This window comes from Harpia harpyja, chromosome 22 (assembly GCF_026419915.1).
Source record: "Harpia harpyja isolate bHarHar1 chromosome 22, bHarHar1 primary haplotype, whole genome shotgun sequence".
In the NCBI taxonomy this organism is placed as follows: domain Eukaryota; kingdom Metazoa; phylum Chordata; class Aves; order Accipitriformes; family Accipitridae; genus Harpia; species Harpia harpyja.
This window is the reverse complement of record NC_068961.1, coordinates 8396914-8424613: the sequence shown is the minus strand read 5'-3', so window position 1 is coordinate 8424613 and position 27700 is coordinate 8396914. Positions and strand designations below refer to the sequence as shown.

At 40.2% G+C, this 27700-nt stretch overlaps 1 protein-coding gene and 1 long non-coding RNA gene across 7 annotated transcripts; one reads left to right on the top strand and one right to left on the bottom strand.

Annotated features, from left to right (window-relative positions):
- Window positions 1-1345: 1345 nt before the first annotated feature.
- Window positions 1346-17599, bottom strand: LOC128135103 (arylsulfatase D-like). 4 transcript variants are annotated; one of them, XM_052773643.1, is made up of 11 exons: window positions 17443-17599; window positions 13646-13711; window positions 10853-11002; window positions 9482-9603; window positions 8423-8545; window positions 6508-6931; window positions 5471-5607; window positions 5123-5257; window positions 3094-3256; window positions 2299-2420; window positions 1346-1842 (listed from the first exon to the last, which is right to left on the bottom strand). In XM_052773643.1, the coding sequence occupies exons 2-11, from the start codon at window positions 13690-13692 to the stop codon at window positions 1475-1477; spliced, it is 1791 nt and encodes a 596-aa protein (XP_052629603.1). In that variant the 5' UTR covers window positions 13693-13711; window positions 17443-17599; the 3' UTR covers window positions 1346-1474. The 4 variants fall into 4 exon arrangements, with proteins under 4 accessions (XP_052629603.1, XP_052629604.1, XP_052629602.1 ...); XM_052773644.1 differs by lacking the exon at window positions 17443-17599 and adding an exon at window positions 17076-17181; XM_052773642.1 differs by lacking the exon at window positions 17443-17599 and adding an exon at window positions 16945-17019.
- Window positions 17256-22907, top strand: LOC128135106 (uncharacterized). 3 transcript variants are annotated; one of them, XR_008232936.1, is made up of 5 exons: window positions 17256-17337; window positions 18793-18906; window positions 20528-20626; window positions 21725-21786; window positions 22477-22907. It is a non-coding gene; the product is annotated as an uncharacterized LOC128135106 (long non-coding RNA). The 3 variants fall into 3 exon arrangements; XR_008232934.1 differs by having other exon boundaries at window positions 21725-22247; XR_008232935.1 differs by lacking the exon at window positions 18793-18906 and having other exon boundaries at window positions 17262-17380; window positions 21725-22247.
- The last annotated feature ends 4793 nt before the right edge of the window (window positions 22908-27700 follow it).

Sequence of the window (27700 nt, the reverse complement as noted above, 5' to 3'; positions counted from 1 at the left end):
TGTGCTTTATACTGCCACTTTCATCTGGTTTTTTGCACATGTCTGAGTACTAACAGCAAACACTGGTATTTGTATAGTCCCTTCTACCTTTGACAAGTTTTCAGAGTGAACTTATAGTAGTGAAAACCATAAACATTGAAATGACACAAACAGAAATTTCTAAAATTTTTTCTATGTCACACTTACAAAAAAAGACTAAGAGATAAGAAGAAAATCGTTAACCAACTAAACTGGCTGAGCAAGTAAAATGTTTGGGCTGGGGGGTGGGGACAAAAACCAAAGTAAAATAATCTGTTTCCATTTACTCACTTCAACCCCCAAGTTCTTTTAGAGTTCTAGCAGCATGCTTATAATAAACTCTGACTTCATCCACTCCTGCAAAAACCCCAGTCGTTAATACAATTCAAAGCCCTAAAATCTCTGCAATTGCACTGCAAACGTCAGTGTGAAGTCACATCTCCTTCGAAAGTCTGGCTAGGGTCACACCACTACAGGATTTTTGGTTTGTTTGGGTTTTTTTGGGGCGCATGTGTGTGTTTGGTTTTTTTTTTTTTTTAACTAGTATTGGCAACACTCCTTTTTACAAGTTGTAGTTTGTAAACCTATGTGTACTGCTACCAAATATTTTTGAACATTAATTCCAATATGACTCTCAAATGAACATTGTTTTTCTGGAACTGGCATTGAAACAGTGCAAGCTATTAATCCAAAACATTGTTTATTAGCATCTTATATTCAATAAAATTGCTGTTTGCCAAATTAGTATGCACCAGGACCTCTTTCTGAATAGCAAAATGCTTTTCTCTGTTTTGCAACGGTTGCAGAGTTATACTGGACTTCAACATTCTGTACTTCATACTGTTTGTGACATATATTATTGTTACCCAGCTAAAGCTGCAGATCTGTTCAAAAAGCTATTCACAACTTGAGGACAACCCCTCACAAAATCAGATTCAGTCTGTCTCAAGTGTTGCTCAACATCTCAACATGATTACTGCAGAGATAACAGAGAAGTACAGGAAGCAATAATGACACAAACTACTACGCTTGGATAGAGTACGACCATTATCTGTGGACTACAGGGGCACAGCCTAGAACATCTATGGTTCTGCCTAAGTCTAGTATTTCTTACAGCTGCCTGCTCGGCACCATACCCTGGAGTCTCTGCAGAGTTCTCCAACTGTCTTCCTTGAGCAGGCATAAATTAGGCAGAGTTTCAGCATACACCTCTACAGCCATCTCTTACATGCAAATCTGCAAAACCAGTCTCCATTCAAGCCCTTTACCGCACCAGACAGGATTTCCTTAGACCTTTGGCTAGTGGTGAAGAATGAAGGGGAAAATCTCTGATCAACATTCCTTTTCTTTATTTTCATACACTTTGCTTCCCAGAGAGAGAAAGGGGACAGTTATTTTCCAAAAGCTTTGTCAGCAGAGGGCTCAGTGCCACAGGACATGTTAGTAGACATCCATCTCACAGACTTTGTGTGGTGTCACCTTCCTTATCACACCAACAGAATGGGAACGTCCCACAGCACGGCTGCAGCCACGGCTTCCACACCACGTTGTACATGGAGAGCTGCTCTGGGACTGGAGTCAGTGTCCTGCGATGCTCTTCTATGGCTCTTCCCATCTTCCTTATTACAGCGTCAAAGAGGGGCTCGGTGTCAGGCGACAGAGGTTTGGCTTCAGAAGGGTCTCGCGAGAGATCAAAGAGCAACGGAGGGTCATGATGGGTCATGCCTTCCCCAAAACACGGGCAAATTCCTTTTCCATAACAAGCCCCAGCATCAGGTGGATGAAAGACAGGGGTCACATAATGAGCCTTCCAGATGGCTCCACCTGGCAGGAAAGAAATCTTGTGGCACAACTACAAGACAATAGAGGAAACGGAAAGTGTCTTCAAGCAATAGGAGTACAGCTATTTACTAAGGAGACCTCTTCTCACACACCCTGGCACCCCCATCACCACAAATCAGATTCTGTGTGGAGTACTGACTTTGAAGATGGAAAACACTAGAAATATGAAGAACACCACATTAAGTTTCCAGTCTAGTAGCAGACAGCCTGTATTTCCACCCCACTTCCCGTAGGTTTGTTACTTACAAATATTTCTTTGCTGTAAGACACATCCAGCTAGCCATAGTCACTGGTATGTCAGGAACAACAATTTCAAGAATCTGAGATCAGTACCGATAAAACACCCATCACGCAATAAATTTCTCAATTAGCAAGATGGTTATCAAGAGGAGAAAACTCATGTTTTGCAGTTACCACAGAATGAACATTTATACTTACTGTCCTTTTGGTGCCACCGTACTGCATGCAAGTAGGACCCACAATAGTGAAACAGGAACTTGTGCTCTGACTTTTGAGCTCTTCCTTGCAGTAAAGGCACCAAGTTTCGTCCATCAATCACCCTAATGTAATGGGGAGAAGTGTATTCAGGAGGAGGCAAAACTGACAGTGAACTGCATACTTATCACTGCCTTTGCATTGGCTGCACCAGTGCTTGAGACAGCACACAGAATAATTTGGTCATAGATTTAGAGCAGCTAGCAGACTGCCAAGCCAATATTTAAATCCCTAGATAATTTTTTTTTTTTTTAATAGCTGGGTCAACTCATTCCATTAGCAATATGTAAACAATATTTAGCAGAAATATTGGTCTAGCAGAAAAAAGTAATTTATTCAGGAAATCAATACCAATCTCATAATTGTTTACATTTACAACTTTCAAAGGAGCTGAAAGAAATCCATTGAGCAAGGCTGGCTTTAATGACTTTAGGAAGTATTTGTAAGTGTCCATAAGTCAAGGCAGTTAGTACCAAAATAACCTTGGCCACCAGTTCTTTCCTGAATGAGGCTGAACCTGGGTTTGAAACTAGCACCTGGTCTTTGGCAGGAACAACTGCTTTGGCCGTAAGCACACCTATCCTAGGCATATCTGGGAGAGTTTCCTCCCTAGTTGAAAATCTCAGACCAGGCTTGAGGCTAAGCAATATTTGTCAGATCTCCAAGGATGATAAGAAACAGTAAATTTTTAGTAGTTAGCTCTCCTATCAAACTCTCCTGTTGAAAACACCTCCATACCTGTCCTGTGGCAACGTTCCTCCAGCCAGATGAACAAGTGTGGGATAAATATCCATAAGACTCGTAGGTTCATCAATAACTGTGCCTGCAGGTAACACTCCTGGCCACCTAAATACTCCTGGCACACGGATCCCTCCTTCCCAGCCTCCCATGCCTTTTCCACCTGCAGCAAAATGAATCAACATATGGCAGTTCAGAGGCAAACACGAACCTCTTCGTTGGCTTGTTATATTTGAATGTACAGAAAAAGGTGCAGTAATACACTGTTTATACAACAGATTTGACTCTTCATTTGCATTGGACTTCACATACTTTAGAAGGCCTCAAAAGGTGACATATAACTCATCCAAACCTAGAAAGATGGGGAGAGGCAATCTCTGTTTTAACTTTGACCACAGGTGAGGGTAGGAACAATAAATCTACCTTTGAAAACTTATGTTCAGCAACAATAAAACAGGTTTGACCTTCTGTTATCCTCCATTTCATGGGTTGCCTGCATTCATGTGTGCTCTTGAAGAGCTTCCCAGAAAAAGAAAAAAAAGGAGGAACTGGAAATTGGAAGAACTCACAAGACTGAAGAAATACTTGATACTCTCTTTAAACCTACACAAGACTAACTCATCAGAATCCTATTTTAATAAACAGCTAAACACCACCACCATTCTTCTCATTATAGCCATGGATTCCTTTCAAAATATGTGTCCTTAACACTTACATTTCCATATGCCTTATGCATCTCTTCTTTTGAAATTGAGATTTGGACCTGACTTTCCCAATGCTTAATGCAACATGTCTTAACTCAGAAGCAAAAAATCTGAACCTATGAAATTGTACCATATACACTTTACTTCAAATGGCAGGTAAACATCTTTTCTCAGCTTGCTACTAACATAAGGTAACCTAATAAAGCATCCTGATGCTGGGTGTGTGAAGACAATATTTACCTAACTCCCAAGGCAGAAACCTGTTTTAATTCATATATTCAATATGGAAAAAACATTGGCCTTTGTTAGATACCATCAGGCTTAAGAATGGGTCTTATCATTCACAAAGAGAAGCACTTTTTCAAGCAAAAGCAGGGAATGAGATGGAAGATGAACAGACTAACTGAAAGCCCTTGCATTTCACAAGGGCCAGCAACTTTCATTGCTCAGCAGCAGAGCATCTGCCTCATGGGAGCCAAAATTCCATGTCTTTGACCTCTGTTGTGCCCTGTGGAGCAGCTCAAGAAGGTTTTGAAATGGACAAAACCCGTTTTAGGAAAATAAAAACATCAAAACTTTGTGCAAGAGGTGGATGGTTCATTGGTGATAACAGAGCCTAAGCCCTGACACATGTTGTCACATGTTCATGACAGGTCACAGGGTGAGGTGGTCTGATGACACAGGACTCTTGGGGTAGCTGGGAGAAAATGCAATGAAGGCATATCCTTTGGGCTTCAAAAAAGCCACTGCACTGCTCAGCAGGTTGAGGAGTGATTCACAGCAGAAAGGGACAAGCAGGAGGTAAAGAGTGAGATCCTCTTAGACCACCAAGGCCATTTGGATTTTATGCCAATCACTGATTTTGGGTGGAATATAAAAGCATATGGGGAATAAATTGCTGCCACAAGTCATGACACAACATGCTCTTACTCTATTCTGTTTTAAATAGGACAGCAATGATTTTGGAACATAATGAGAAAAAGAAACAAGCAAATCATGAAACAGTCCTATTGTGGAGAAAGGGAAAAAAAGCCTCAGAGAGGGATTTCAGTGTAGGGAATTATCACATTTTTTCCAGCACCTTTTACTTGAAAACACCAAATAATTTACAGGTATCAAGCTAGACAATACCTTTGTCAAGGAGATTTGTAATAATGCTTGCACTTTACTGAAAGAAAAGATGACTTTAAGATTAAAGCACCTCTGTATGCCACCTGTATTTCAAGCTACAAAAGCAACTCATTCCAGCCTCGATAGCTTCAGCCAGGCAAATTCATTATGTTTCCGATTCTAACGTTCATGTAGAGTCATAGTGGTTTTCCTACCTTTATAAATACCATTCCAGCCACCTAGCTGGGCACTTCCACCCTGAGCCTCCAAGTGTCCTCCATGATCAGAGGCAAAGTACGTGAACGTGTGATTTTTCAACCCTTGTTTTTCAAGCGAATCCAGAATTTTGCCTTAAATTTAAGAAAAGAGACAGCAAGTTTCCTATTAACCGGTTTGAAAGATCAAGCCACATTTATAGTGTTCCAATGATAATCTTTTGCAATGCCCTATAAGAAGTTTTTAATAGCTTAGATTTCTGTAGGTATTTTGGCTTTATTAGTTTTCCTGCTTTAAAACACACAGGTGTATGTGTCTGAATCACATCCTTCCTGAAGGATGCTTACCCACCATCCAGTCCATTTCTTCTACATTGTCTCCGTATAAACCATGATGGCTCTTCCCAAGAAATTTTGCCGTTGTAAAGAGCGGGGTGTGAACATGTAAAAAGGAAACAAAGAGGAGGAATGGTCCATGCCTGTTTCTTAAAAACAAACAAAAATTAAAAATAATTTCTGTTGTGTGCTTGAAATATTTTTAAAGGTTTCATATTTATCCATGCACAGACACACACATTGGGTCTACTGTACCCACATCTAGTACACCCTCATTGATCACAGTTGATGGTTTTCTTCTTACATATAATGTAGGAAAGAAAGATCCTTTTCAGCCAGATTATTTTCAAATTCCAGCGTGTAAACAGGCATAGCATTTGCACAGTGCTTAAATGAATCGGATACCTAACTCTTATGTCTTTTTAATTAAATGCAATCGGATACAGTCTCATATTTACTTTAATATTCATGTGGCTTTTCTAAGATGGCCACTTACAATTTTCAGTGTATTTGTTTTCACAAACTTTAAGAAAAGAATAGTTACCTTCCCTGTTTTACAGAAAGACACCTGATGCATAGCAGTATTACAGAAGGCTGAGCAGGCAGAACTTGAATCTAGAAAATGAATGATCTTACTTGGCTTCCTTCTCAATCCATAAAAATAAAGTGTTTTGAGATTTTCACATGAAATAATTTTGTGCATCACACATTTTATGTAGGTGTTTTGTAGGGTTTATGAAAAAGAGCACAAATGAGGCTTGTAGAGTGAAGTGTAAAAATTAGCTGGTTAATCTTGGAGCAAATATAGTAATTACAGATTACAGGACGTAGTGAGATGGTCATATATCATTTGGTTAAAATCCATTTCATTTACTTCTTCCAATGTAAGACAGTTACAATTAAAATTTAAGTGCATTGAGTTTCTAAGTAGAGAACTTGGATATGAGTTTCAAAGCAGTTAAAGACACAGCTATAGTTACTGGAAAAAAATACTCTGAGTGCCCAGAACATCCTGGCCCCTTTAAAGAAAACTACAGACAATCATTTACCTTTTGATAAATGACACTGCCTCCTTCAGCATGAGGGAGGCAGTCCTCTCCAACCTCATCGGCTGCTCAGCGACATCGTGGTTCCTCATCAGGATACAGTTCCAATACCGCACAAAGCCGTAACTGGAGTACCAAGAAATGAAGAAAAGGCCACCCACAAAAGTAAAACAGGCAATTATCTTCCAGCGGATGGAAATCAAACCAATCAGTTTTCCAGCAGCAAGAGTGAGCACAGCAAGGATAATTATCTGACTGTAAAGCCAAAGCTTAGCTTGAAGGGCTACATCCAGCTCTGGAGGTTTGTTTTCTTCACAGTTGTTCAGAAGTGTGAAAGGCATACCATAAAAGTAGTCAAACCCATGATTGAGAGGATGGTGACAGTGATCATTGAAGGATTCACAGTTTACACCTTGATGCCACTTTCCTGAAGTTTTTAAAACATGAAAGAAATTAGAACGTTAAGGTGGACAACTCAAAAGGAGCCCAAGGTAGCATCATGAGCATCTGTTTGGGAATTAGACAAGTCACTCCATTTTCAACAGAGTATCAACACATTCTCCTCGTGCACAAGGATGCTGGGTGAAACCAGTGCCTGATCAGGTGAATGTCATACCGTAATGGGTGATCCCCAAATGATCATGGGATAAACAGAGAAATTTGCAAGATGCTCATCCACTCAGCTAAGGGTCACATAAGGATGGGATTTCATTACCTTTCAATGAGGATCAGGGAATTAAGGTACTCTAACTCACTGGCTGCTTTAATACATTCCCTTCCTAACTTTCAGTTGTTTACTTGCAGCTTCATTTTAACATAATGTTACAAATTTACTGAAAGGTCCAGTAAACTTCTGGCCAATGTTAGCAGATATCTTGATCACCAGACTTAGGAAGATGATTTCTCAGGCACGTCCAAACTCCATATGAAAAGGAGAAAACGCTGCAACCAACCTTTCACTCTATCCCTGCCCTAGATAGAGCAAGTAGACAAAAGCTGTTGTCTGCTTAGAAAGTGTGCTGGATCAAAGGACCCTCGGGTTTGCTGGGTTACGTGATTGCCAAATAGTTACAGACTCAACCAGGCAGACTACACTTTATTAGCTTATGATTCAATGCAGCCACATCTATTTCCAGCACTTGGAGATGACAATGCATTTGGAACAGCTGGCCCCAACCCCCTGGCTTTAAGGAACACAGTGCTTACCCTACCTACCCATTTACATGAAGGGATCCATTGCAGCAGTGCCTGTCACTTGACAGTAATAAAAGCAAATGGAAGGGAAGAGAGAGACTTTGCCAGTTGATTTTAGAGATATTTGCCAAAAGAATGATGAATCTGAAACTGTTGAGGTCTGATCGCAGTCACAGACAGGAAGGGGCAGTGTTTCCCTGACACCTTTGCATTTTGGCTTCATCTGAGGAAACAGCCAGAGTATCACGCCTCTTTGGGACCTCACAACCTCATCTGTGAGACACTAGTGCTTCTTCATCTCCTCTGTGGGTACAAACTTTGTTTCTTTCTTCCCCTATCCTCTTTTGTTTCTTTGCCTCTTGCCTCCAAAAGGCAGATGAAATACTTAAAGACATTGTTTTGTTTGGATCAATCTTTACATTAACAAAACTCTCACAGTGGACCAACCTTTGAAAAAATCTTAGGCAAAGTAAATTCTCACCCATTTAATCATAAGACAGTTTTTAATTCTTCCTGGTTTGGGGCATTACCATGGTCATAAAACTCTTCAGACTGCAGTATTTTTAGTTGTCTTGCAGATATGAGGGTTTCCCCCCCCACCTTCAGTCTTTTGGAGAGGATTTGTATCTATGACTAACAGACCATTTTGGGCAAACACAATCCCTAAATTCTCTTCATAAAACTAGTTCATTCTTCAAGGTCGTGCTAAAACATTTCCCCTTACCTATCAGTCCAGTGGTATAGCCTTGTTGCTGCAGCAGCCTGGCAAACGTCGTTTCGTTAGCAGGGAGCCCTCCTGACCCGGCGTTCCACTGCAGTGCCCGGTACCCGTTGCTGGATGCCATCCCTGACAGAAACAGCTCCGGTCATTCCTGCGGGCCTTTCGCTCTCTGCCAGCGGAGGCTGGGCTGCTCCTGCCAACCTCCATGTCAGGAGCTCAACCTGAAGCCCGAGTTCCTCCCCAAAAGTAAAGCCAAGCATATCTTGTGGGCAGTCACATGAGTGTGTCTAAGTACTTCAGGTAGTCAAGAGTTATATTTCAAAACAAATGCTTGGCACCAGCTTTACCATCAAACTGATAATAAATCAGGGGTGACAGTTTCTGCCTTTCTGAGTGTAACTGTGATAATGTATTCTTTCTGCTTTTCATCTAAAATGAAAGATAACAGTTGCATTTCCCTGCGTCAGAGGGATGTTGTATTACATTAGGTGAGATACAGTTCACCCAGCTTACACACTGATTTTTACACTTAGCTCTCAAAGTAGGCATCTAATTTTCCTATATAATGCCTGGTGAGAGATGGATATCTATAAAGTCCTCCAAAGGGCACCTTAGGCAGGTGGGAAATGGATCCAACACTCCATTTTCACCAGAGTTTTGTGACTTTCTGCACTATGCTGGCAATGAACTTGCCCATTTCTCTCAAGAGCCCTGTTTCCACCTCTTGCCTCTAACCATCACCGTCAAGAGGAATTCCATCAGTTTGCCCCAGGATGCATTGCTCTATGGAAGTGACAGATATCACTGCTGTTGGCATTTCTCCATACCTACCTATTTTCATCATATAGATCTCCCACACCCGATAGAGTCAGGCTAAAGCTCTATCAGGTGGTGAGGCAGTAGTTCCCATTCAGAAGTTACTTATAGAAAGTTTGAGCCTCTAGCAGTGCATTTTCTATCTCACATTGAGGAAATAGCTGAATTCTCCTGTTCCAATATTTATTGGCTCTTGTAGCACCTCAGCACCATGCACAGAAATTTGTAATTCAAAACAGGCCTAACCTGATCTAATGGGGTATCTGCCAGTGAGGAAAGCTGCTCTGCTTGGAGTGCAAAGTGATGCTGCAGCAATGTGCTGAGTAAGTTTCACTCCTTCTCTTGCCAGGCGGTCAATGTTTGGGGTCCTAAAAAACATTTTCAAGTTTAATAGAAGCAAGGTAATCTGAAACTTATTTTAATAAATTGCCAAGAAGAACTAGAGCTTTTGAACACTTCCTCAAAGAACCCCAAAATCTCTTCTTTACAGACTCCAGGACTGATGTAGTAACAAGTTTGATACAGCAGGCCAAGTGGGCTGTAGCCACTGGAGAATCCATTCTCAGGACACAGCCATAGAGTGCACTTAGCAACACTGAAAAGAAACCTAGGCATTTTTGGTACTGTTTAGTTTGAAAATAAAATGGAAATGGAAAGAATTATCTAAGGCTGATATTTTTCTATTCCAATTCTTCCAACAGATCACTTTTGCTAGCATATTTAGACCCTGAATTTCAAAATTCGTTGAGCCAGAGAATCTCACAGGCTGTTTGAAGCTCTTGGAACCAAGACTTTCTGTTCCATGTTTTTAAACACCTGCTATTTATTTCATATTATAGTGATATCTTTACATAGTTACATTTGTACGGGAGCCTAGCTCTCCCAGAATAATGGACTGCACCACGATGAAGAGCGAAAGAGGCCTCCTCCTGTCTTCACCAACAGCAGAGGACAACGGAGTTCCACAAGCACATTCCCATTTCTCTGTACAACCCCACCAACATCACTTGAGGGAGATGCACCCAGAACATGCCAACAAAATGCCTGTGCTCCACTTGGAGGACATGAGTTGAAGCTTGTAAGATGTGCTCCCAATGCCCATTCAGTTCTGCTTTGCCTTTTTAGTTTTGAAAGGATGTAATCACTGGTTTTGAAGGCACATAATCATGTAAGAAATTATGTGGGTCAGTCCACATGAGTCTGGATCAGAGTGTTTTGGAGGAGATGGCAAGCAAGCAGATAAGAGATTCTTGAAAAGCACCAGGTGAATAGAGTAAGGCTTAACTATGCATGAAAGGGAATGAAGAAGTTCATGCATGAGAAGGAGAGAAAACAGTAACTGTAATACTAAAACAAATGGCTGGAGAGTTAGCACATGGAGGAGGGGATGGGAGGAATTCCCAGGAAGAACTTAAACAAAATGAATTTTTTTTTTCTTTCACTGCACACCATTTACTTAGGCCCCAATCCTATGCGCGTATATACAAGTACTTAAATACACAATTACAAGCGCCTTGGATTAAGAGATTAAGAACATTTCTTATTTTATAATTAGGCTTACTTACCCAGGATAGGTGTTCTGTAGTGTTAAATATATTGTACTAAGAGATCTTTTACCTTATGGTATTGTTCCCATAACAACCTATATCTCCAATGCCAAGATCATCAGCCAGAAACAGAAGTATATTGGGTTTAGAGTCCATAGCTGCACTCAAGCCAAACATGTTCCAGCATAAAGATGAAGTCAGTGCCATTAGGATGTATCTCCTGAAACACAACAAAATAACTTTAAATACGTGACTTGTAAGGGTTGGAGAGTGATGGGAGTGCTCTGGCAGCAGATCCAAAGCATAAAACACAAAATAGTGGGAAACTTCGTTTCCCAGCCCCACTTTCAGTGGGAAGGAAGAGGACAGAGTTTTACCGGTCCCATTTCTTCCATCTCTACCACCTAGATCACTCTAGTCAGAGAGGCTGCAGTAGCCTTTCTACAGCCCAGGAAGCAAGGACATAAGCGAAGGCTGTCATCTATTCATTTGGCCCAGGAATTTTCATCTCGTAATAGTAACATAGATTTCAGAATGCATCAAAAACTTCAAAGACATAAGAAAAATTAGCATTTCTAAGTTTCATAAATTCTATGAAAATTCAGGTTATGTTCCAAAGTCACTCTGGCATTTTCTGAGTATCCTGTCTCCAGTGAATGAAGCAGTTTTAATTATATTTGGAAGGGATGTGGAAAAACCTAAAACAAACTCTCCCCTTCAGCTCAAGAACACTTGAACTTGAAGCCATCTCCTCTACCACCATTCTAAGATGTCAACCAGGCCCTATACCAGCATCAACTATATTAAATATCTGCAAAAACCAGAATTTATATTTTTACACATGCATACTATACTTTTTATAAAAATATGCCTAGAACATTTGAAACTATGTGTTCCTCCAAGTAAGTATTGCTGATGAATAGTCTTAAAACCTAATCCTGGATTGACTTTTCACTTGGACAAAGTTGTCATTGCAATATGCACTAATTTTGCAGGACATGGGGCAGCAGCAGCTCTCTAGCACAGACTGAGAAAGCTCCTGAAAATCATTCCAGGATTTGAAGTTTTGGTGTGAAAATCTTGTATACAAAAAACATGTTTTTGAATGAACAAGTAACTATCACCTTTAACAGGCAAACACAACACACAGGACTTTCTGTAAACATGACTGTGAACTCCCGCTTGTAAATAAGTAACCAGTGGCTATGGGAATTTAATCACCCAAGAGCAAAGTTCCAGCTGGGGTTTTTTATACATCCAACTACTAAGTTACAACAGTGATTTACAGAGTTGTGGTGAAACCTTGCTTTAGAAGCACTGTGGGCAATTTCCATCTCTATACTTGGATTACTCATTTTAAGGAAAGGAGAATTTTCTATTTGCCAATGCTGTATCCCCCAAGAGTTACAGGGCATTATACTGATATAAGGAATCCTTTCAGAGTGCTAATACATTCAGTTAGAGCTGCAGGGAGAAGGTCTCTAAAGGACCCTGGAAATAAGCAGCCCCCAACAGCCCACTTCAGTCACTCAGGCATTCTTCTTTTGAAGCTGGGGACAAGAGTAGTGCTCCCCACTGCTTTCTGTCATGTTGGGGGGGGGAAAGGCAAATGATGAAATCTGCTTTCACTGATGTCTGCAGCCCTATTCTAGCACTTTGTTTTCTCACGGTGTTAAGTGCTGGATATTTGCTGATCCCTGTCATAATCCTGCCTGTGGATTAAGATAGGGTCAAGGACAAATTACATCTCAAGTAACCTACTGCTTATAGTTGCAAGTTCCTATCCTAAGTTGTTATGTAGCATTACTGAACATTATAAAATAACCATGCTTAGAGCTGAAAGTGATCATCTTTCAGCTATACATGGAGGAAGAGTGCAAGAAGTTTAGTTACTAAACACCGATAAATCTTGAAAGCAATAGGGTTGCAAGAAAGTAGAACATAAAACATGCATATAGGTACATACATATATATATACACGCACCTCTTCAGAATTACCTAGAAAGCTATTTCTGGAAATGATAATGTTAAAGGCATAGCCAGAGACTTCCACTTGAGAGACAGATCTCATTGTTTAAAAACACGAAGACATTAAATAAGTATGTAGTTAAGATAGTAATACTAGCTGCAAATGATTTTTAGGACTAAGTGATTTTACATCATGTGCTTAATGAATCAGGTAAGTGCAAAACATTAGGAAAATACAGGCAACTATTTATGTAACTTCTATTTACAAGGCTTAATATGGATTTGGACCATAGTTGAGCTCCTATAACTTTATTGACAACAATCTTCAGAGGACAGGTTAGAAACCCCTGGCATAGGCAATCAGATGTTGAAAAAAACCTACTAAACTATAAAGTTTGGTGCCTGTACTTCTCTTAGAATTATTTTCTAAGGTGATACTGCTGTGCTCAGTGTGTACCTAGAGAATGACAGCATTATGAGATTATAACATCCTTCTGTTCAAGAAATCTGCTCCTCCTACAAGATTTCACAGGGAAGTTATATCCGTGTAAGAGTCTGGCACCTTGGACCACTTCTCTAAGGGCTTCTACAAAGGGAGAGAGACAACTTTAGAACAGTGTGGGGCTCACAGTTGGGGTGCAATTAAAGAAAAAAAATGGGGTGGGGGGGGAGAGGAGAGAACAACGATGACACGATTTTTAATGGAGTTGAATTTCCTACATGGGGGTAAGGAAGGGAACAACAAATACTTAAAGCAAATGAAGCCTCAGGAAAAGTGATTAATTTGAGCCCAGGGTTGCTTGGGAAAATAAAGGTGGGTCAATTCAAACAACACAATTTTAATTCTGTCAAGTACAAACAAATATACACAGAGAGGAGCTAGAAATCTGTTCACCTGAATAGAATGGCAGCAATGGCTGTGCAAGGTAGCAGTGCAATCATCTCCTGGTAGGCAGCAATCCTGAAAATAAGTTAAGCTTATAGTATGCAACAACTTGAGCACAGTCACCAGTGTGATGTTGGAGGAAAAAAAAAGAACTCCATCAATCCTTATATCTCTTTACAAGAGAGGGACAAGCAAGATGATTTTACCTCAAAGACACAACTACTGATGGTATCAAACTGTGTAGTGATCAAAAGCAAACTATTTTCAAAGTGAAGTTCAAGAACTGGAAAGGGGGCAGAAAGCCACATATAAATGATTCAAGAGTGGGAAAAGATGTTTTGAGAGAATAAGAGCTCAATCATGAACAATATGGTAAAAGATTAATTAGTGCATAAACTCATGGGGAGCAAACACAGGTCTTAGAAAGCTCATCAATTTTGCTGAGACAGAGCCAGTATTTGGAAGATGGCATCAGACAAATAGAGCATGCATTTTCTGCAAACAAGGCGATTTATTATTCAATCATGTTTCCAAGTAGAGTGCAATATAATAATGATTGTGTACCTTAAGCGGAAGAAAGAAATGTATTGTAAAGAAACACAAGTTATGGGACTCCCCATAATGGGCAGTCAGCTGAAATTTAACAGTTCACAGTAAACACGATCAGAGCAACAATCTGATATAAACTCCATAGTGTTTTCCTCAGCAGCCACTTCACGAGACATCTTTTTTTAAGCTGCCTAAAGGAGCTCAATTAAAGCTAATTTTAAGACTCCTACCTAAAAAGTTCAAATAACCTGAAGAGCATGGCCTTTGACTTGAAGAAGCTGCTTCTCATCAAACCATTCCTTTTTTATTTCAAGATTACCTTTAGTTCTCACACTAATAAGCCTTCCCACTATATAAATTCTGGTTCATATAATCCTAAAGTAATCTTAAAATACTAATTCTATAGATTGATTAGTCTTTGCAGAGACAAAGGGGATTGAATATATGTGATGATACCAAGTTATTCTCAACAGAAGTCTCCCCAGACAAAGAATCACTGGAGACAGCTGTGGATTTCCCAAAGTCTAATAGAGCTGGTTATTTTCAAGCTGATAGCATGTACAGTCTTGCAATTTATTGCTGCTGTTACTACTTAATTTCAACTGAAGAGTTCTCAAATATCATTATTAATTAAAAACATTATTACTTCATTTACAACCGGAAGTACACAGCATCAGTTATTCAGCCTAGTACCTCCACATAAAAAGACATAGGACTCTATAATAATTCAGTCTAAACATTTCTGCAAAATGAGGCCAAATCCTGCAGGGCCATGAACAGCAGGAACTGGCCAGCCCAACTTTGTGTGGACACATTCCCCTTAGTTAAACCATTTTAATTGTCTGTAGACCTTATCCAAAACTTACTGTCTTCTGTAGCTGATACTACATGACTGCCCTACCACTTATTTCTCCAAATTTATCAGCCATTAACGAAGGCTTAATTGACTTATAATACAATTCATTCAACCTGCCAGGAATGCCACAAAGCCTGCAGCTGTCTCAACAGTCACTTGCAGAGATTTAGCAAAAGAAGCTTTGGCTTGGTTAAGCGGCTGAATTAGGTGGACCTAACTCAAATGGATTCATAACAACCCCAAGTAGCCTTATATAGGTTTTTTTTTTAGCCAGTTGCCTTGTACAGACTCCATTTTTTTTTTAGCTCTGCTTTACAGAAAGTAAGCTACAAGCCTGAAACTGCTAGAAAATTAGACCCTTCTTCCTCACTGAGGCTTGGCTCCAGGCAGTTCCCCCATCCTCCAAATATTTCACTTGTTGAATATATTCACAGATTAGAGTTTATCCTTCTTGAAGCCTTACAGAGAAGAAAAAAGAAAAACCTTCACTTCAAAAAATATATACCCATGGCCAAAATATTTATTGAAGTCAGGCACATCTCCTGTTTCACCCTCATCCCCAGAAGACTGACAACACCACCACTTGCTCTGGGAATCCACCAGAATTGAAAGGAACTTCTCATTTTTAAAAATGTTGAGAGGTACAGCTCCAACAGAAAAGTTTGGAATAAGCTCTTGTTAGTTAAGCTAAAAGTCAGTAATGGGACACAGCAAAAGAATTTGCTTTCTTGTTTTCTTTGTCTAACTTCAGATACTGAAAAAAATTATTTCCACACCAATGCAAAACCAAAACAAAACCCCAAACACTTCACCACTTATTTAAATATAATAAAAGTGAATTATAAGCATTAGGACAAAAATTTTCAAGTAATGTGTGGAGGTATGTTGCTGCTTAGGTGTTAGCTGAAAATAAATGCTTTCTGCCTTCTACAAAAATATACCACACAACAGGTTAATCACATTCAACAGTATATTAGAATGTAATTAAAAATACTAATTTCAGCTTGCATTATGGCTCTGGAAGAAACACATACAATATACTATATGCAACATACCAGTCCGCCTTATCCCTTTCCTCCCTCTCTCCTATAGCTTCCAGGCATCCAGATGATCAGGAAGGGAGAAGCAACAAGTGAGGAAGGAGAGAAACAAGGAAGAAAAAACTCCCAGCTGGTGTGAACATAGTCACTTGCTCAGTGCTTGCAGCTGGTGAGCCAGAAACAGATGCTGTTCATCAACCATAAAACAAGGGATGTCCTTGCAAGGAAGGTAGAAGCCAAAAATCAGATGCTTGGTGGTCTGTCTTTTTACCTCTCCATTCTGCTCTCTTGGGGTATCAACAGCAACAGTGCTTGCTGGGGGGATATACTTCTTACTGAGCCAGATAATGTCAATAGTTGTTGTCTGTTACTATGATCATAGCATTGTATTACCTCTTAGTGTTGTGAATTGTCAGTAACCAAAACTCTGGTGGCAAGCAACCCAAGTTTTTTAGTTTATTATGGCTACCCTGTTCTGGCCTTAGCTGCTGCACAGCAGCACCCTGCCTGCAGAGCAACAGCAGAAGGGGGTGGTCTGGCCCTGGGCTTTAAATTAGCTCCTGCATTTTCACATCATGATTAGCACTCCCTGGTCTAAATGATCTAACTGTGCCTTCTGGCTTAAAACTATTCAGCTAGGAATACGCAGCTTTCCTTACAGCCAGGACAAGAGCAATGCACAAGGGTGGAAAATTGGAGACGGAAACAGGGCAGAAAAATGAGATAAAAAGAGCGGCAGGCACAGCTGCTAGAGAAACAGCGAAGATCACATGGAAGCAATCTGGAGGCAAATTATGCAGTCTGTACGTCACTGTAAAGCCGCAGGAACTCTAGCAATAATAATACTTAAAAAAGCAGAATACCTGCTGTTCACCACCTAACCCTCCGAAAACTGGAGTTTGGTTTGAAACGCTAAAGAAGGAAGGAAAACAGAGATTGCTGATTATTGTAAACCCCCCTCCTCCCCCCGTACGCACACTCTAACCCCTCTCACAGGTTGTTTTTGCTACTTATGATCTGGTGGATCAGCTCTGCTGGAAGGCAGGGGCCAGGCTGCCCTCTCAGGCGGAGGTTAGCAGCGGAAGATGCAAGCAAGAGCAGAGGCAGGACGCTGCCCAAGCACAGCTCTGCGGGGCAAAGTTCCCAGTTTCAGCCCAGCTTCCCAGTAACGCCACCCGGGAAAGGGGCTAGATGCCGCCGGGGCTTGGCCAGCGAAGGCAAACTCAGCCTCTGCTGGAAAGAGGTGTCAGCTTTGGGTAAGGAGGGGAGGAAAAAGTCGTCCCTGACGGAAAAACAGAGGTGACTTTTTTTTACTTATTAGTATTTTATTTTTTAAATAAAAATGCTGATCTTTTACTTACTCTATGCTCACTCACTCACTGGAGGAGCTGTGCTCTCGCTTTTCTCTTTGTCCCAGGCTTTCTGATCTTTGCTTCTAAAGAAGGGTTTTCAAAAGCATGGCTTGTATATTCGTATCAGAGTAATTAGTGGGTGTGGGTCCCCTTTAAAAAATCTGGTCAAAGGCATTTCATCCCGCCTGCCGCAGGGGAGGGCAGGGCTTCCCTGCCTGCTCCTGGTAGCAAGTGCTGAATAAGGAGGAACTGTTGTAAAGTAGGAGCTGGAAATACAGCTCCTGTAACAGCCTAGGCCCATAGAAAGAGCTTTAGGGTTAACCGAGTGGAAGATCACAGATCACGGGCAGCGAGACTGACCATGCCGTGTGGAGAACCACCCTACCCATGGAAGCAGGATAGCCATGGCTAATGCAGAGGGTGAGCCAGCTAGCCCCCTTGAGAATAAAGAAAATCAATCATCATAGTGTCACGTTGGTGTATGCATACCAACTCTGGCAGCCTGGCTAATTCCCCATTATGTCGTTATAGCTCCTCTGTCTGTGAGTTCTCTGCTGTGCCAGTGCTAATACTTACGTGGTTGCAGAGTCTGGCTTGCCATGCAACTTCTCAGGCCCATGGGGGCACCAGACCCCTCTTTTTACTGGCAACGTGTGCTTATGGTGGTTTAAAAAGAGGGTATAAATGTGTCATGCTGTAATCCACTGAATAAGGGCTTTAGTCAGAGAAAGACAGAAAAAAGGATAGTGGTTCTTGGTATAGATGTATTATTGCTCAGAGGCTAGAATAAATATTAATACAAAATACCATGGCAAGGTGGAGGAAACAATCGGAACTTATTAATTAGACCTTGATAAATACAATATATGGATACAGTGAGATTCATAGCATCATCAGTGTGTGCAGTGCACGAGTTTCAAGGACAACATTAGGGACTTAAATGTTTATCTGGCTATAGCAGTAGCAATTGCACCATTTCCCTCAAGAACCAAGAACTTCTGCCCAAAGAAGTAATTGGTAGAAATAATTGAAGCTGGGAGAAGCTCATGGAGTAGGGCAAAGAAATGAGAGTGCAGGGAAGGAGCCTTAAGCTCAAATTAGGACAAGGATACTCCTGAGGAGAGAAGGATGCTTGCATGCATCAAGGAGCAGATATTAAAGTAAAGCTTCAGAAATACTAAAGAGAAAGAGACTTTTTTTTTTTTTTTTTGAGGGACTTGGAAAGAACTAGGTGGAAGTGGTACAACTCAGGAAGCAGCAGAAAGTTCCTGGGTTACAAACCAAGACTGAAGGAAAGGATCCACTCTGCAAAGACACGGTAAAGAAAGTAGGGATTTAATTTTGGCCCTTTTACTCCAGTGCAGATCTGATCACACCATTCCTGACTCTCACACCTGTGGAAATCTCACTCTATCCAGCCAGAAAGGCTCTTCCATCTTGTCTCCCTGACTGCCTGCCATACTCAGAAGCAGGGTAAGGTAATGTGATGTTTTTAAAACCTTCCTTGTCAACAGCATCTTCAGTTTGGCCTCCAGAGAAAGACTGAAATATGGTGAAATAAAGCAACTTCAATATTTCCTGATTATGAATATTTTTTTCTTGATTTCTCAAATTCTTTCATATAGATTGAATATGAATTTTTAAAAATACTTGCTATTTTGACATGTTAATTTTGTGTTAATATTTTAGTATGTACTTTTGTTGATTTAACCAGTTTTAGTTCGCTTACATTATACATACCTGTTCTTTTTTTTTTCCCCACAGAACTGAAAAGTGCAGTTATTAACCTTAGATACATTTTTCTATTTGGCTTTTTTCTCCACTGTTATTTGTCACATCTTTATAGGTTATTTTGGCATTTTTGTGACTTTAATACATTTAGCTTGGGGTTTACAATAAGGCTGTTTTATTGTTAGTCCTTCAAGCCAATCTATTTGGCAAGCTGAGTGACATAACCACTCTAAATGACGTGTGGATCCCCAACATACAGGAATAACCAAAGGGACCAGCTTTAAATTCAGGCCCCCAGACATCCAAATGTAATGGATGGGCCAGCTGCACAGAGCCTAAACATCAGTGTTTGCAGGAGCTGTATTTTCAATCACAGAAAAAGCCTGCAAGTGCCAAGAAAGAGCACTTTGTGAAGGGAGCTCCTTGTTAGCAGTGTCTTTGCTGCTGTATATACACAGCCAGTTCCAGACCAAGACCCTGTCACACAGTGCAGAGACAGAGAATGGGCTGTGCCCCTAGGTGTTAAACATTAAAATTCATTAAAAAAAAAATCATAGTTGAAAATGTTCATCAACAGTCAGGGCTCTTGTGAATATTGAAGACTCACAGGCAGTAATAAGGTTAAAATGACATTTGTTTATCAGTTGTATCAATATTTGAAGAGTCCCATCTAGCACTGTTTAAAATCAGAGCCTGCTGAGCGTACTCGTCTTGGTACGCTTGCGTATCGTAACAACTCAACAGTCGTTGCACTTAAAGACACTTATTTAAGATATTAGGTACTTTAAACAAAATTTATTAATTATAGTCAAAATCTGGTAAACACTAGAGCACGGAAACTGAAAGAATGAAAGCTATAAGAATCTATTTGGTCTCAGAAAGGGAGTAATGGAGCAGGAGGAACAGACAGACAAGAGCAGACAGAATGAAGTTGCAGATGATTCATTAAATACTTTGCTTTTTCTCTTCCTTGTTCTTTTATAAATGACTGCATTTTTCCTATTTCTTTTGACCTAAGTAGTAGGTAGTTGAAGAGACGCCTATTTGACATGTTAGTTTAATCAACGTTCAGTCCATCTTGTCTGCACTGTCTCCATATAAACCCCTGCTGCTCCGCTCGAGAAATTTTTCAGTGATAAAGAGAGGGTCGTGGACATATAAAAGGGGTTAAAAGGGAAAGAATGGCTGCACTGTTTCCAAATAAAAAAAATAATATCAAATGAAAGAACAACTTAGTTTACATACCTATTATTTCATTTGACTTATAGTCTTCTTCAAGGAGAGAGTTTAAATTATTAATCATACAATCATTAGAATAACAAATCAGTCTCTGCTCTTCAGCAGATCTGTGTTGGTTTTTCAGCTATGATTACAGATACTGTGATAACATTTCTTGACATGTGACTGGAAGACAAAGGAGGAAAGTTTAAAACTTCAGAGACACATGTGATTTGCACAGCAGGTAAGATTCCCTGGCTTTGATCCCTTACAGAAATTAGCAAGATTTGTTATTTTAGCACCTGCCCTAAGCAGTATTGCCAGAAGTGGGAAGACTGGAAGTTATGATGAGCCCTTCCTGCTGGGCAGAGAATAGAAAAAGCCTTCCTGTAGTTCTTACGTGGGTCACTAGCTTAAGTAAAGTACAATCAGATGTGACAAATTTGTTGGGCCCATGACTGAAGTGAGCATGAAATACTTGTGATAGGATGTGCTGTTCTGGAAGACCAGCCTGCTCCTGTCTTTGGCTGCAATCCTTTAAAAAGTTTTGGTCTCCTGAGCAAAAAGAAATATTTATTTAAGTGTAGTCTGGAGAATTTTGTTCCAAAACATGAAAGTTTTAAAAAATTTTCAGTGCTTGAGCTAATGTTCATGGAAAATTCAGGGCTACCTTAGCTTCTGGAATTAAGACATAATATTATCATTAATATAGACTCAGACTTACTTTTGAAATCTTGGCTTAAAACATCACCTATCTCTCAGATATTCAAACAGAGAAGCAAGATGCCCCAGAAACAAACGGATATTTGGAGGGAAATATACTTTAGCTCTCAGTAGGTGATGCTGCCTCCCTCAAGTTGAGAAACGAAATCCTTTCCATCATGACTGGTTGTGCTGTAATTTCATGGCCTCTCATCGTAACCCTCTTCCTGTGTTTTAGAAATCAATAATGAGAAGTAGGTGGCAAAGAACAAGAGATCAAACCCAGCAAGGCAGATGACAGTGTTCCAGCTGGCTGAAATTAAGCCAGTAAGTCATCCGAAGGCAGAAGTGAATGTAATGAGGCCAATCATCTGATTATACACTGAAGGCTCTCATCAGTCCTGGAGGCTAAGTTATCTGACAGCTATTTAGTAACCTAAAAGACATTCCATAAAAAAACCCCAAACCCATCATTTAAAGGATGATGACATTGGTCATTGTGGATTTCACAGTAAAGTACCTTGATGGTGGTTTCCTGAAAATATGTATGTTTTTAAATGTTAAGAAACAATATTTAAAATCCAGCTTCCTCGCTTAGAATCTGCTGGCTCTTAATATTGCTGTTCCTGTCCTTGGTAAGGTTCTACAGAAATTGGAGGATCTCTGCATCACCCTATAACATGGATCGCACACAAGAAAGAGGTATAAACCAAAATCTTGAACTTGAAGAGCCCACATTTCCAAGGCAAAACAGAATATCTCTGGCCTTTTTTAAATTCTGCCAGCTTTAAGTAGAAGAGAAAATATGTAGTAAGCAAAGGATAAAATACCATTCTCGTCTTACCCCTATTGTCTAGAAAGAGATTATGAGAGTTCCTGGAGTGAATGAACATAAGTAACCAGTTTATAAATAGTTTATTAATTTTAGCAATGATTAATAAGAAATAAATGGACTGCCTAATGGCAGAAATTCAACTCTGTAATTAGCTCATGTGTTTGAGTTTCGGAAGTATCGCAGTCTTCTGCTGAGGCTAGTAAAATCCGTTGTAAGAAAAAAAAACGCAGACATTCTTGTGAAAGTCACTGAAGTGTACAAGAGAAAAAACCTGAAGCACCAATGAGAAAACAGTGCTAACTGAAGTCAAATCCTGAAAAGCATAACAGTAAGTGTTTGCTCTTTATATCATATTACTAGTAATTTGCTTAGGGCTAAATTTTTTTTAATTATTATTTTTAGCAAGGATAAAAATGCTTAGTCAGTTATAAAATACTATGTTATGATGTGACACTTAATGGAAATAATGAGGCAACATGGCATCCATTCCAGTGTTGTGGTACAGGCAGATGCTGTGTGAGGTTTTTTTCTTATAATCCTGCTTTTGACATTTCCAGGTACTGCCATTGATTGCTGACATTTTGCTTTACCCCTGAGATGCTATTTGACAGAAGTTGTCAGTCGTGCTTGAGATAATGTTCAAGCACAGACATCACAGATGCCAACTTGTATATTCAGGGATAAAAATGTTAATCCATGGGGCCAGCCAGATTCTCAGAATATTGCATCATGGTCTCCACAGAAGAACACTTAGCTTGAAATACTGAAAACTATGTGATCTTGTTGGTGATTACATGCTGAAGTCAAGCTGAAGCACTTGACTAATGTGTGTTCAGGAGAGTTCAAAACTAGCTTAAAAATATTCCTATTATCTTAAAGCAAAAAAGAAGATTCAATAAAACTTAAAAAAAAAAAGAAAAAATAATGGTTCATTTCTTCTTTAGGCTTCAAAGATCTCCTTTTCAATATAACACACAAATATTTTATGACTATTTTTCAATGAAGAAGGATCATTAGATTTTCAACAGCTTAATATGCATGCTCAAATGTTGCTTGCTACTATGTGTGAAAACATTTTCAGAATCCAAATTTAGATTTTGAGGGTTTTGTAAGATGCTCTTGAAATCCAGTCTTGAATACTATCTACATCATCTTAGGCTATGACCAGTATAAATGCGACTAGAAGAAAAGTGTATTGTGACTAATCGTAAAAATCAGTCTTAGCAAATGATTTGCGCTGAAATAGTAGTGTATCAATCAGGTGGAAAAAAAGAAATGTCTTAGCAAATGATTTGCGCTGAAATAGTAGTGTATCAATCAGGTGGAAAAAAAGAAATGTGAACAAACTGATTAGTATTTGACAGTTAGGATGTTTCCAAATCCTGCTTTTGTATGATTTAGTGTCCTATAACTCCTGAAGATTCTTCCAGTGGTATTTCTCTTCCTGAAGGGCTAAATCTACAATTGGTGTAATTTGATACGCTTACATAAATTTAATTCTGTCTATCTAACCTGAAAGTATCTTTTCAAAACAACTTATGCAGGTGTGTTTATACAAGAATACCAGACGAGATGAGTCTTTCATTCAACAGCAGTGAGATACTAGTAAATCAGGTATTTTAAAGAATGCATAAAAGGTCTGGTTGCAGAAAACACTGGCCAGCTGGCCTTCACTGGCATCTTCAGGGGATGTCGATGGGAGCTCTCAGCGTGGGAGTGGAGGGAAGTATCTGCTTCACTCCTTCAAGAATGTACAGATTGAAACCATTGCAGTACCAGGCACTGGGGAGCTTCTGGTAGAGGTCTATACAGTTATCTGTTTTTCGGAGCTTTCTGAGGATTTCAGTTTGACAGGATAGCTTTTCTGGAAAGAAGGAACTTCAGAAAACAGTATAGTTGTCAAACGGATGGCTCTTTTATGGGATGAACAAAGTTTGATACACAGCTGACAAAAATGGTCCTGTAAGCCAGTCGTCCTGCCTGTAATTCTGCCTGAAGGGAATGAGTGCGAGTCTGCGTGGATTTGTTCGGTTACCTGTAGGGCTAGGTGACTTCATGTCTCTGAACGGGAGGAATCTGTTACAGGAAATAATATCCACATTTATTCACATTTCAGTCTTTTTGTTTGTTTGCAATTTTGAAGGCTGCGCATCAGCAGAGACTACCACTGTCTTCAACAAGTCGGCTATCTGGCCTTCACCTGCTGTGACTGCCTGTGCCAGCAAGACAGCAATTAATCCTCTCTCCCTTCATGACTCACCATGGGGTCTCCTGCAGAGAGAGCGGGACCCCATCACAAGGGACACGGGGAGTTTCCTAGAGCTAGAACGAGAACAAGAGCTTCAGTGACATCTTGGTGATTCCTTGAAAACTAGTCAGATGCAGGGCCTGGCCTCTTTCATGAAGAGTTTTGGACGGAAATAAATGAGAAAAGGAGAGGCAACACAGACCAGATTGAGACACATGGTCTCTCTGCTAGTTCTCAGATATGAAAGATGAATGCACATTCGTTGCAATGGGGAAAAAATTTCCATCTCGATAGATGTGAGGCTCCCAGAGCGGTGTGCCCGTCAGCGCAGGAACATGCAGCCCTCTGCAGAGCTTTCGATGAACTGTTTTTATTTGGCTGAAGAAAGCTTCTCACAAGCTGTTTATCCAAACTGTCATAAAGCTGGGAGTTATACGGTCTAAAGGGCTACTGCAACACTCGTAACACATGGCATAATCTCACTTACAGGCATTCTCTATCCTTCGAGGCTATTTAGTCAACCTTTTACCAGTCCCAATGTAAGTGTTTCACTTAGAGTACGGCTAATTTTTTTTCCCCTCCTTCTTTTCATGTGACTATTTTATACTGGCACCAATTTTGTTGATGCACTTTGCAAAGCTTCAAAGGGTCTTTGCTCCAAGGACCTGTAATCCAGGGCTGTTAACAGCAAACCTAGTGTTACTAAGAATGAATGTAATGTTGAGCAGCGTAGAGCTTGGGAGCAATAGTATTCACTGACGGTGTTTTTATCTAATGAAAATGTGCTAGTTTATACAAGACATATGATGCCCTGTCTTCCCCTGTTATATCATGATGGATGGTTTGATGCAGGGGAGCAAAGTGTTGTGTACGTGAGGACCCAACCTATACATTCCTGAGGGTAGCAGAAATCATATGATCTATTTTACATATATGAAGAGTCTGTTAAACTTACTTCTCTGAGGACTGAATAGAGCATTTCTCTTTTTATGTCTCTCTCTCACACTTTTTTTTTAAGTACCTGGATAATTTATTTATTTATTGCCTGGATTACTTTCTCCTACCTGGTTAGCTCACAGCCAAGAGGTCAAATGCCCCACCTGAGATTCAGCTTTGTTGGTCTTTCTAAGACAACAAGAAATTCTTACTCTATTTCTGATAAGATAGTAATAAAGCACTTCATACTGCTTGGCCAAGAAAATGAGTTGGTAACTGGTGAGGCACTGGAACAGGTTGCCCAGAGAGGCTGTGGATGCCCCATCCCTGGAAGTGTTCAAGGCCAGGTTGGATGGGGCTTTGAGCGACCTGGTCTAGCAGAAGGTGTCCCTGCCCATGGCAGGGGGTTGGAACTAGATGGTCTTTAAGGTCCCTTCCTGAAATACCACCGAAGCAGGAAAACCTTGGGAAGGCTTTTAGTTTGTCCTTCCTGGCTTCTCTGCTGAAGGCAGAAGATCTGTCTGCGTGGAGAAGAGAAAACTCAAGTATTCCTCTGCACAAAATTTTACCTGGGGTGGGATTGAGAACCTGACATGGTGCTCTGGTACAACCCTACTGTTCCTCTGGCATTCTCCGTTTAATAGAGAGAGTGCACAGCACTTGGATTATTAACTCCAAACTGCTGTCACAAAGAGAAAAGTACAACTCTACCTCTTCCAGCCTTTTTCTAATTCCCTTCAAGCTTCTTAGAACTACTTTTACTCAATCTCGACGCTTGACATGTAACACTTAATGTGAAAATACTTTATTTTTATGCTTTGACTTTTTTTTTTTTTTTTTTTTTAGGAATTAGGCTGAAGAGTTATAACTGATACTTAAAGTCCTCTTTCAGTTCTCCTCATGTCTGTTTATGCTGCTGGTGATATGAAAAACTGAGAAAGGGAAGCAGAAAACCACCTATAAGCCACAATGCTTTCATTTTTTGTAGATCTCATATTCACCCAATGTTTTAAAGTATTTACAAAATATGGGACATTTTTGTAGCCCAGCTGTGAGAAACTGCAACTCTCACTGCCACAATGGCTATACAGTAAACAGAAAAGGGGATTAGCCTGAAGGTGAAAAATTACTTGGAAAAAAAGGACTTTCAAACAAATTGATGACAAGAAGAGGTTAAGAACAGCAAAAAGAGGAACCAGTTCCCATGGTATTTATAGAATGTACAGGAGATGGTACGTTCTTTGTAAGTGAATAAGACTACCCTAAAGAAATACCTGCCTTATACACCTTGTTCAACTGGAAAACAGCCCGAAGGACTCCTAACAGTGGCAAATATTTGTGTGAAAATGGATGTTCATTGTACTTACTGTCAAGGAGACTATTTTGATGCACTACTTTGTTTTTATCTAAAAAATGCCATTTTGAGTATCAAAACTGCTTGTAACCCTATGCCACGTTTCTCAGACTACACCATACATGTCAACACAATGTATGGAGACAGTGACTGGCCACGTCAGTGTCCTGTGCATGTGTGTGTGTCCATGTGTCTGGGATACACGCTTAGCTTCACGACAGTTTGAATCTGCAAGGGGGAAAGTGGCAGCCGTGTCCCCCAGCCTGGGCAGCCTGGTCCCCGGGCACCAGGTTGGGCTCCAGCAGCCGGGCAGGAGGGTCCTGGGCTGGGGCGGCTGGAGGAGACTACCATGCTCCTAACAGCACTTAACACAGTAAGGTTAGAATTCCCAAAGAAAAAGGAAATTAAATGAATTAGAAAAGGTTGTTCTTCTGCTTCAGATGCACAAGAAAGCAGGATACCATAACCTGCTGACTACTCAAAATAAAAAGAAAGACAATATGGTTTTGTCAAGGCAGCCTTTACTATTGCCCATGACCGTTCCATGAGTAATGTCCGTGTTAACCAAGCCCTGAACATTTTCTGATCCCATGGCACTTTGCGTATCGGCAGGGCCTCATAACTGTGATTACATGGGCAAACACCAGTGTCCAGGACAAATTCTAGCTCAGAGGTCTTCCTTTACTCTCTATCTCCAAATGGATATCCTACAGTGCTATGAAGTGTTTCTGTGCCAGAAAAACTGGTTCAATCATATGAACAGGTATTATAACCACATATTTTTAAAGGTGTTGAAAATTTGAGAGGATGTAAAATCCCAGATACTAAACTGGCTTGAGAATGGAAGCGAGATCTTGGAACATGACTGAGAAAATTGAAAAATGCCAGTCTGATTACAGTAATTTCATGTAAAGAAAATACTGCACATTGAATATGAAAAGACCTTTAAATCTAGCCAAGAAAGAATCCGTGAAATAGAATACATTCAAATGAGAAATAAAGAACACACTCTTAACAATGGAGAAAACCGAGCAACAATCCAGTACATGTGAAGTGATGGATTCACTTAATCTCTTGAAGTTTTCACAGTAAGACTGAGTGCCTTTCTCATCAATAGCACTGATGGAGCATCAGGGTGAATTATAACAGTCTGAAATGCATGAGGTCATGGCATACAATAAAACTTTGCTTTTAAGCTGTAGGACTTTGCTTACCTGCAGATTTCCTGGTGCCTGAATTGTGG